Source organism: Protopterus annectens, chromosome 9.part0 (genome assembly GCF_019279795.1).
Source record: "Protopterus annectens isolate FY-2018-M chromosome 9.part0, PAN1.0, whole genome shotgun sequence".
Lineage (NCBI taxonomy): Eukaryota > Metazoa > Chordata > Ceratodontiformes > Protopteridae > Protopterus > Protopterus annectens.
Window position 1 is genome coordinate 1,187,480,315 of NC_056743.1, and position 11,763 is coordinate 1,187,492,077.

The 11,763-nt window shown below is 38.1% G+C and overlaps 1 protein-coding gene across 1 annotated transcript; it reads right to left on the reverse strand.

The window, feature by feature from the left end:
• Window positions 1–6,048: 6,048 nt before the first annotated feature.
• APLNR (apelin receptor) lies at window positions 6,049–7,982 on the reverse strand. Its single transcript, XM_044084091.1, has one exon. The coding sequence runs from the start codon at window positions 7,703–7,705 to the stop codon at window positions 6,554–6,556; it is 1,152 nt and encodes a 383-aa protein (XP_043940026.1). The 5' UTR covers window positions 7,706–7,982; the 3' UTR covers window positions 6,049–6,553.
• Between the last annotated feature and the right edge of the window lie 3,781 nt (window positions 7,983–11,763).

The following is an 11,763-nucleotide window of genomic DNA, read 5'->3' on the forward strand; positions in this document are numbered from 1 at the left end:
TACCTGCAGTGGTCACAATGGTCATATTGGGACTTCAACCATATATCGGCTTTTAATGGACATACTAATAAAATCCTAGGGTACCAGCCCATATTCAGAATGGAGTCAAGGTTAACTTTAAATGTTTATACTTTGGAATGCTTTGAAGAAACTGAAGCAATCCTAACAGGACTGAAAAAACATATCAGGCCAGCAACAGTGAAAGCCACAAGCAGAGGTAATCTTTTCTGCTACTAGCACATCTCCTTGGCCTTCTTTTTGTTTCCTTTGTTCTAGTCCAGTTGCTACACAGTTCATGTCTATGAACATTCGTAGAGTGTATCTCAGGGGTCCCATTGAATCTTCTCTATCCTGAACATTTTCTAGACTGCATGGCCTTCAAGTCTCAAATTAGGCACTGTTTTGGTAAAACTATCCAATACTGTCCATAGCAGAGGACAGAAGAGTGTCCTGTTGGAAATTATCCATCTCCCTACCCAGCCAGGAATCACCAATGAAGCTTTATAGTATCCCTTATACCTACCAGTGGTCATTATTGATCCACCATTAAGCCTCTCACTTACTAGGCTGTAACCACTAATCTTCCTATACCTTTTCCTCTGCCTCCTCCTGGATGATGGTCACTTGTCTACCTGCATGTTAATCCTTTTCTGTTACTAGGCAGTGGTCACTGAATCTCACGCACCTTAACCCAATTTTCTTGCCAGGTGGTGATCACTGACCCAGCTACGCCTTAATCCATTCTGCTTACCAGACATTGGTTACTGATCTACTTACATCTTAACTATCCCTTTACCTGTATTTGATCACTGACTAATCTGTATTTTAATCCTCTCACAAGGTGATGGTCACTGATGCACCTGTTCTTTACCTCTTTCCCAAACATGCTGCTGGTAACTGCTCCATATGTACTGCAAACACTAGTCACTAGTGAAACATGCATTAAGTAGGGCATGAGCCAGCCATCCACAACAGTGCACTAGTCATAGTGTACTTTGTCTTTCGACTTTTCCCGGAAAGGAGTCACCACAGCAGAACTCCGATCTGCTAATGATTGGCAGTGGAGTTTTACGGTGCCGAGTTGCCAGCCCGACACCCAACCTTCAAAGAAGGAACCCCCATTCACACACGCACCTATGAAAACAAGGTTAAATCAAGATGCCCATACAGTAATGGAATCACAAATCAATAGTAGATTTGAGTATAAATGTCTTTATTTATAAAACAGTCAAGAATTTCAATTAAAAAACAATTTTTAAACAAAAACTCCATACAAATCTAACAGCAAATAAGTTCAGTCCAACAGCAACATAGATTACACAGATTTACATTTTGTACAAATCTACAAAAATATAGAACTATTTTGAAAGTTGACAAAATTACTGACATATTTCTGCCTCAGTTTTAGATGCTAGGGAGAAAAATGATCATATGGCTTATTATCTGAATTAAAGTTAAACTATTTTAATGTTTCATTTACTTTTATTGACTAACCCTGTAGATTGCTCAGGTAACCTCCCTCTGCAACATATATTCACAACTTACAAAATAGAAACATGAATTTTCACAATTTTGAAAATAATTCAGGGAATTTCATGACATTTTTATTAAAAATATTTACATACAAAGGAATAAGTTGCTGTACATGTTCAACAGAGCTTCACATTTCCCAAAAGAGCTAGCTTTTATACATTAGTTCTTGAACACAAACATAAATTGTTATGTGGTTAGTGTTTCAGATAGCTACCCTAAGATCTAGGCAACCACAGTACCTGCCCTGCTCACTACAGACAACAGGCACAGTATCTGATTGAGTTACCACAGGCAACAGCCAGAGTAGCTGCACACAACTGCAATGATCAAGAATGTCACTGGAACATGAAATACTAACAGCTATTTTATGCCAAGTATTAAATGCGTGTAAAGCATTTTTGCTTAAAGTCTTCCTTTTAATGAAACTGTGTCACTGTCAAAGAATTAACCACAACTGCTTTACAGAATTTTAACATACAGTTTTAAAAAAAAGTTGTTATGGCACTCTCTATCCCAAAATGTTTTTATTTGAATAAATCATAGCTATACAAATTTTTTTAGGTGGAAACTGAGGTTGTTGCATGATAGTTTTGCATTAAAGTGGAAATAATATTATTAGAAAGTGTGTGTGTGTGTGTGTGTGTGTGTGTGTGTGTGTGTGTGTGTGTGTGTGTGTGTGTGTGTGTGTGTGTGTGTGTGTGTGTGTGTGTGTGTGTGCACATGAGCATGTACTAGTGTACTTTCCTGGCCTTCTGTTGACATACTTGTACAATTACTGCAGAGGAATGGATTACAGTAGCTGATCTGCAGCACATCCCTTTCTTTGTAAAGAAGCTGTGTACTGAGCACCTCCTTGACAGATGACTTTGGTGACTGGCCCCTGCAATACAATAATTTCATAAAATATCAGGGTCATCAAACAGGTTCAGATGTGTCAATAGATGGTGTGGAACTGGCAGGTAGAATATCTTTGATAACCCGAACACCTGCTCTACCCAGTTGAAATGCCCACATGCATTGCATCCTGTACAGACAGCACTGTTATAAGACAATGGAATGATGGTTGCCTGCAAAAGCCCTACCACAGAAAAAATGCATGACAAGATTTTAGCTAGGAGAAGGAGTACCATTTTACTAGAGGAATGATTTCCTGGTGAATGCTTCTGTCAGTGATGTAATGCCTTGTACTAAGCAAATATGCCCCCCCCCCACACACACACACAAATGAAAATTGTGTGATGAATGAATAGTTGCCCAGAATATCATAAGTAGAGCTCTACTTAAAGCTCACAAAATTGTTCCAAGACCCACACTGACTGCTCCTAAAGGGAATACATCTATAAAATGGTCACTTTTTTCATCACTTATATGAACTGACTGGCAGCTATTTGACACTCACCAAAGTGACAAGCATACCACTTTTGTGGAGGACTAAACACCCAAAACAAGCTACCTAAGAGAGCCTCTGCTCCTAGCACCCCAGACACTTTAATTGTCTTTGCCTGCCAGAGACACACACACACACGCGTGCGCGCACATACACACACACGCATGCACGCACTCACACATATGCACATATTTTAACTTTTTAAGCACCCAAAGTCTCACTACAGGCAAACATTATTATCTTCTATGGAGAACATTTGTTTCCTTCTCAGATATGTGGAAAATCTATATCTATCAGTTCACATTATCCCCTTTCCTCAGCATGTTGAATATGTATAGTCTTGAGCTGACTGTCATATGTCTCTGCCCTGCACATGCTGTACCCAGGAAACATGTCTCATATTACTTACTGTTCCAGATCATTTTAACTTCTTATTACTTTTGCTTTGATAACTCATATGTTTGTAAGACCCAGGGCGGGGATTGGCAGTCGGGATCAAACCAGATGTATTTTATAAAGACAGAGTTTCTATAATCAGGTGTTTCTTTGGTATCAGTACTACCTTCTGATCCTGTTGGTTGTGTTTGCTTCTTCTCTTTTGGAATCACTAGTTTACTGGTTTGCTAACATTCATCACAATATGGATTTAGACTTACCACAGTATATAATCTTCTCAGAACTCCTTCCTTTAGCCCTACTTCCATGATTCCTGAGGAAACGTCATTCTCATCACCAGAAGAGAGTTTGAAACAAGCTATCCTGATATGCGCAGAAAAGAGGGCCTAGACACCTGCCTTCTGAATGGGGCAGAAAATACTTTGCAAGGGTTTCAGACAACTGAGAATGCACCCTGTGAATGAGGTGTGATTAAGTACTCTGTGACTTCTGCATTCATGCCATTTACAGCAGCAGCAACATATAAAAGTGAAATGAGAGACAAATAATTGCTGCTAGAAGGTACGTTTGCTGTTTACATATATGCCTGTCGCATGACCCTAGCAGAAAATAGGGAAAAAGGATACCACCGAATAGTGTTCACTGCCCCTGTAACCTGAGAAAGAAAAGAATTCAAAAGCAGTGGTCTGATTCTGATGTTACAGCGTTTGGTAGTATGGAAAAGTTACATATCATAAGTAAATTATGATACAAATAACCTGAGCTATATTTCTATTTTGTGACAGCCTACAAACTCAGTAAATCACAGACTGCAATGCATATTGAAGAAACCCAGCAACTATTTATTTGCTTCACATATTCCTTTCAGTAAAAAAAAAAAAAGAAGAAATGAACTGTTGTGAGTGCTGAAGTTAACAATAGCATTTATCGCACATATTTCAGCCATGTTATTTTTATGTACCCAAGTGGTGACAGTATGAACATGTATCTAATGACAGGACTGTAATATTTGATTTGAGTACAACAGTCTACAAAGCTCCACCTCTGGTTCCTTCCAGGCTGTTTCCAGCAGGTTGTAGGTTACACAAACTGCTTCTTTTATGAATAGTTCCAAACCTGGACAGATGGAAATCCAGACTATGTCGATGTGCCTTTGCTTGGTCACTATTATTACTATTTTTTTAAAATAAGTACTTTTTTGCTGCAACCCTACCCCCAGCATCTGCCATCAGCTGGGTCCAGAAACTCCTCAGTTTTCTGTTTTGGCATCCACTGCATCTGTCTGACTTATGTTTCTTGGGTTACAACCTCAAAAGTAGGGAACTCTGACAGACAGGGTAGATCAGGCTGACCTATGGTGCCATCCAGAAAACTGCAAATGGCTTTTTGTTATGCTCCATTGTCCCAACCAACACTCAATATGCAATGACATACAGAAGTACTTTAAGACTAAGCATCTCTGGTGTCCAGAAAGGAGTTGAAGCTCTGAGTGGACCCTTACCCCCTATTGCCCCTGTATGGATTAGTATCCTGACAAAAATGCCACTCAGTCCTAATCCTCCCACCTGACTTTTCAGGAGTTGGGTGCAGTGATCATACCCAAGTTGTTTGGGTTGCAGTCATAGTGTTAAAGTACATTTTTTGCCACCAGTTTTAATTTTTACATTTCATTAAGAATGATGCCCATTGATCGATTTACCCAGTATTACATACTATTATCTATGAGTCAGAGCTAGAAGGTCAGCTAACCTGATGGCTTTACTAGACCAGAGTCCAGTCACAATGCTAGACCTTCAGAATTGAGCGCATTTGTTTTTGTTTCTTTGGAGAGGGGTTACATTCTAACATAGAAATATACGGTTTGCTTCCTAATTCATTCACTGAGCACACTAAGGAGGCATGCAGCACTTACAAAACTCCATCTGGTTTCCCCTCCAAAAGACATTCCAGTATTGCATTTGGTCCTGTGCTGCACCAAGTATCTTGCAAGTCTGAGTGCAATACAGTAAAACAACAAATCATTCAGATAGTACTTTTCACAGTTCTCATGATCATATGAAATCAGTGGCAATTCCATGTAGCTGATTTTGAATTGTTACCTGTTTAACTTTTTTGTACTTAAGGCCTACAATATCCACATTTGAGCATTTTTGATTTATCATCATTGAAGATGAAAGATTTCATAACATTAAATTACAAAAGAAACAAGATATTCCCTTCTAATAATCCATGATGACTTGAAGGCAACCCCCCATTTTCAACAAGACCATTTCTGGGCTATCGAGTTCACCATACAACTACACAGAAAACAGGACCTCTCTGCAAACAAGACACTTCAGTTATAATTTAGCTATCCTGTGAAACAGGAAGCATTTGCCATAGCAATCAGTATGGCTTTAACAACCACACATTGCCTGTCACTTTATCTGATAATGTGAATATATTGTAAAATTAGTAAAAGCTGGTTTTCAAACATCACTGTGTAACCCTTTAAAATAAAAAGTAATTTTTTTAAGTTTACTTTTAAATGGATAAACTCCATCTTGAACACAGTTGTTTCACTATGCAAACACATACACACACATATATAAATATATATATATATATATATATATATATATATATATATATATATGTATATATATATATATATATATATATATATATATATATATATATATATATATATATATATATATATATATATATATTTATATGTACACACTACCTTTTCAGTCTGACGAGGTTATGAATTTCTTGTAACACTGCCAAAAGAAACAAAATGCCTTCAACGGATACTAACAAAACAGTTCCGTAAGTTAAATACTAATTAATATATGAGTGTCAGTAATGTTAAGAAAGACTTTTTGATGTTAAGTAAAGACTTTTTGCAAACCTGGATGACAAATTTAACATATGCCAAGTAGCAAGGTTTGTGACTGTCCCAGTAGTATCTAGTCTTTACTCTGGAGTTTTGCCTTGCCATTTCAGGGTAAACAAATGTCTGTCTTAAAAAAGGAGTACAGAAATGTAAAGGGTCTAGTTGTGCTCCACAGGTGTATAATAATTGTTTTTGACAAGCAGACTTGAGTTTTTACTTACACTGTGCAATGCATTGCGGCTGTCATTGAAAGAAACAGAAGAACAATAGCCAGCAAGCAAGTAAGAAGTAACAAATGGAAAAAAGATACATACTTTGGGCACTACAATTCATGCCATAAAATGTTTTCCCAGTATTTACAGTCTAGATGGCAAGGTTTGCTGCTCACACTTCCCATTGAGGCTATGGCTAGAAGATAAGTTTGCAAATTTATCTTGCAGACTCTGCAAGTCTCCACATGTAAGAAGTAATAAGCATTCAGCTCTGAATCGTGGGTCAAAAAAGGCATACAAGAAAGGATTCAGACAGCTGTTAATATAGGCTATGCTAGTAACATAGTGATGGATTTTAAATAGGAAATTTTCAGTTTCACAGGAGACTGTGATTACTTCTAGATCCAGTAGTATGTTAATGGTTTTGCTGAGATGATATGGAAGCCAACAGATGCCAAAGACCATGACCAGAGTGATAATGATGCTGAGAAGCCTTCTTTTCCTTTGACCTTCTTGCTTCTGGTCCTGGAAGTGTCTTGAGATGGTGTGGGCTATTGAATAGTAGCAAGTTACCATAACAACAAAAGGGATGATGAAGCCAAAAATGGTAGACGATAGGCTAAGCCCAGCTCGCCAGCTAATGACTCTATGGTTGTCTGCAACAGATGAGAAATCCATGTCACAGAGAATTGTTCCATTGACCTCTGTAGAGTAGATGGTGTTGCGGAAAATGATAGCAGGGAGAGCCAGCAGACTGGCTAGTCCCCAAATGAAGATAGTCCCTGGGAGGCCACTAGCCTTAGATCGTAGTCGTCCACTGTTCAGAGAGTAGACAATAGCAAGAAAGCGGTCAAAACTCAGGCCTGTCAAGCAGAAAACACTGGCATACATGTTGACAAACACTATGTATGAACTCACTCTGCATGTGAAGCTTCCAAAGGGCCAGTGGTAGTCTAAGCCTGTGTAAACAGCCCACAGTGGTAAAGTCAGCACAAAGGTGAGATCAGCTACAGCCAGGTTGACAATGAAGTTGTCTGCAGACCTCCTCTTCTCCTTGTTATGCAGGTTGATCCAGATAACGAGCCCATTCCCAGAGAGTCCCAGGAAGAAGACCATAAAATAGATGATGGGAATGAGTGTGTATGTAACTTGCCATTCCTGAAGAATGCAGTCTGTTCCATTGTCTTCTTCATATTCCATGTCCATGTCAATGTCCGTTAAGTTTGACACAGGATATTTGTCTGTCATGCTTTCTGTGCTGCTAATGACCTCTCTGATTTGTCCTGTAGAAGACATTTATTCTCTGCCTCTTCTTTACAGCCTTACCGCAGGTTCCACTTTAACTTCTGCTCTTTATTTTCAGTACGGGCTGAATGCATTAATCTTTTTTATCCTCTCTGTTTCTTTTTTTGTTTAATTTGTTATACTTGTCCTTCTCCAGCAAAAGTTTAGTTATTCTGAGGTAGGCAGTTTTCCATTCATCAACAAAATCTTTTAAATGATCTGTGGAAAAGCTCTCATTTGCCAACCTTCTCTCTCCATCATTTACTGTGAATATGCAGTCCTCCTTTCAAACTACATGTGCAAAGTATTGGTCCTGAGATCCACCCTTTTCCTTGACACTAACAGTTAAAAAAAGCAATTGGTTAAAGGAAAGTGTTTTAACTCCTACTGTGCTGGAAATAAACATTCAAATCTCTGTGACAGTCTGATTAACACTTTCATGATCTGCCTGTTACATGCACACACACACACACACACACACACACACACACACACACACACACACACACACACACACACACACACACACACACACACACCCCTGAGAGACTTTCTCACGAATGTGTCAAGTCCCTCACTAAACTGCATCTAGCCTTTTTACACTTAATTACACATTTGTTCTACTTTTGTCCCTCACTAACATCTATTAACAACATTATTCATCTGATAACTACGTCTATGTCTGAATACTACATCTGCAATAAAGACAGGTCATTTTCAAGTAAGATTATATTAACATTTAAGCTGTTCCCTCATAGTTTTTCTTTTTTATTTAATGTATTTAATTTGTTTACTGTGTAGCTGAGCTTGTCTGAAGTCTTTAGACTAATTTCAGCCATGAGTAGACATTGCTTAAAAGCTAAAATAAAGTTAAATACTGAAATTGATACATTTTAATAACATGAGTAGCACAGATTTTTTTGAATACATTTCATATTAAGATTCTCTGAAAAGCCCTCTGAAGAAATTTGACTTGTTGCCACATGCTTTCCTTAAGATAGTCCCTCTTTGACTGAGAAGCTGACTGTTGCAGAAAACAGTGCATCAGCGGGACAATGGAGACAGTGCAGGATTCACAAGAAAGCTCCCTGTGAGGTGCATATTTTCCAAATCAGACTACAAGGTTTTCTGGAAATTCGAATAATGTTTGTGGATGATTTGTGAAATGTGATTGAGAAAACATTTACATAAAATATTGGAATCTTGGGAATCACTAGGTACCCAGAAACTATTGGGTTTTATGTGCTTTGTGGAACATTTTAGAACTTATGTGTCTGTGTTGATTCCCTCTTGTACATGTCTTAAGCTCACCTTCAGTACTATCTGTCATTTACCCTGACCTGAATTTCACCAATTTCTACACCACGTGCCCCTTTATAAACATATTCCAATTCTATAAGCAGTTTACATGTTTATTGGTATACAGTTATGTCCATTGTCTTGAGTTCTGATGTAGTGGTATTTAACATGCTGCCAAGTCAGCATAACAAATGATGACATAATATTGTCTGTTTTCTTGGCAAAGAAAATTATAATGTTTTGCATCCTTAAATACTGCCTCACGTGCCAGCTTCTCTGCCTTATAGCCTTGGCTTGGACGGGGGGGGGGGGGTCGTCATACTGCAACACTTGGCCTGCAATAATGGAGTCACATCTGGCTTTAAGGAACTAATCATCTCCTTTCTGGCTGGCTGTTACCTAGCAGCAATTTATTTTTAGTACTAGATCTCAAAACTTCAGACAGAAATCATGCAGTGTTCGAGTATTACATCTATATATACTGTATGATTCTAGCATGATAGGTGATGGAATGTCTTTATTACTAGTCCATAAACAGAAATACAGAAAATGCATTTAGCCATGGACTGCATCTAGTCCTGCTTATTAGCCATCCCACTTCAGTGAAATTGTACATTTGCAGCTATCCCACTCTTCCATTAAGCCCTGAGATTATTCAGCATATGCTTCTGTTTTGGAGGAACACAACAGATGTTAAGTACCAGCTGTATGTGAACAGTTTCTAGGCATTGCCCTTGAACCTACTACCTATCAGCTATTATCTGCATATCTAACCCTTATAACAAGGCTTACTTTCAAAGGAGAGGAGCAAATTAGCACCTAGTTAAGGATATGTACCTATTATTTAATGACAACCATCTTCACCAATACAATAACTACCTCAGATAATATATTCTAAAGTCTCTGGGACATCTCATATGATTCATGAAGTAGACCTTCTATTTTTCTTGATGCTTGCCTCATCACAAACAAGACGTTTTTGCCATGTCCTTTTTTCAGAGTTGTTGATTTAGTAAGCAGGTATAATGATGAGTCTCTAAGAGGTTGTGCTTTTCATTTAAGACAGTGTAGTTAGGAAATGGTCTATAATAGCCTTGGAGGGTGAAAGGGACTGAGAGTCTGTGGGACTTCAATGACTTATCCTGGTGTGAAGTTGGCACTACATTTAGCAGCAAATATATTAGCACTATTTATTTATAATTTATATTTAATTGATATAGAACACTTATCCTTGGTTTCAGATGTTAATTTTAATTCATGATACACTTTGATCTTTCTTATGGTTGCTTTCTGACTTTAGCTTATTATTTTGATTGAGTCTTTAACATATTTTTATATATCATAGACCTTAATTAGCTTTTTGTTTTTACTATAGAGCTTACAAATGCTGGTATTACACCAAGGTATTTTTATTACATTTCTCAATATATTTACTTCTGATTGGGACAGCTTGGTTTATGTTATTTGTTAGACTGAAGTAAACTTCATTGGCATAAATGATAGCTGAGGCTACAAGGGTACCGAAAATCATGCATGTGAACTTTAATAGCTCATCATATAGTTTGAGGTGCTTGATATAGTGGGTTTAGATGCCCTAATAAAGAAGATTAGGGAGGATTACAGATCTGTGGAAAGATTTGACCAGAGATGAGGATGCTACAGGAGTAGTGCAAGTAGGTACAATATTGGTGAGGACAAGGTCAAGAAGATTTTGACTGTTAGTGGTCTGTCTGGTTAACTATTTGTACAAAGGGTGATAGCATTTACTTAGCAAGGAATTTAAGGGAGTACTTAACCTCTGTTGTTTAGGTGGTCCAGTTAATCGATGGGCAGTTGAAATCACTTATCAGATAGGGCCCTAATGATGTCATGGGTCATAAGTCATGGATCTTGACAGCAAAAAGGCAACTATCACTTTGTCTTTGTCCTGCCTAGGGATTGTAGATCACCTGATAATGAAGTGAGTGTAGTTAGTGTAGATCACATGACAAAGGAGTCACCAATTACTATGGCATTTCTTTTTGATGAATCGACTCGGCGACAGATGAAGGTTTGTTGTCTCTAGCCCGGTGACTCACGTAATGTGTTTGGCAGAGTTGTCTTGGGCATTTCTGTCTAAGCTCTTTAGGGCTGATTCTTGGAAGCTTGAGGAATTTTTCTTCTACAACCTCAGTATGTATGTTTGTCTAGTTTGATCTAGTAGAGGTATGGCTGAGCTTATGCATTGTTTACCAACCATCTTTGTAAGTGATGAGATGGTCTCTAGGTTGTACAAATAATTTCACCTCTCACAAATCATTTCATGTTAGTCCAGTAACAGAGCTGGTTCTCAAAGAGCATTGTGCTGTTTCTAGACTGTCTTAGAATACCAACTGCTGTACAGATGGCAGCAGAAAGAATACAGGTAGACTCACCTTTCATGGTTACCAGGTGAGTCAAATTCCCTAGGGGCAGGAATGATATATTGAGACACTTTAGCCAGTAGGCAGAGAAGGTAAGTATATAGACAAAATGGGCTGTGTAGGAGAGTACGTAGAAGAATTTACAGAAAGAGTCCAATCTGATAGTAGCACACAGCTATAGTTGAGCACAGCACATAAATTCAGTATAATTGAAAAATTATATGGCACTCTAGTCACTCAGCTGGGTCGCTATTGAAAAAATATTTAGATCTCTCTGCTTACTGCTTCTTACTGCTTGCTCTTGCTGTGGGATTTGAAGTCTTCTTAAGACACTCAGTCTTTCTGGCTGCTGAAATCAAAGTTCCAACT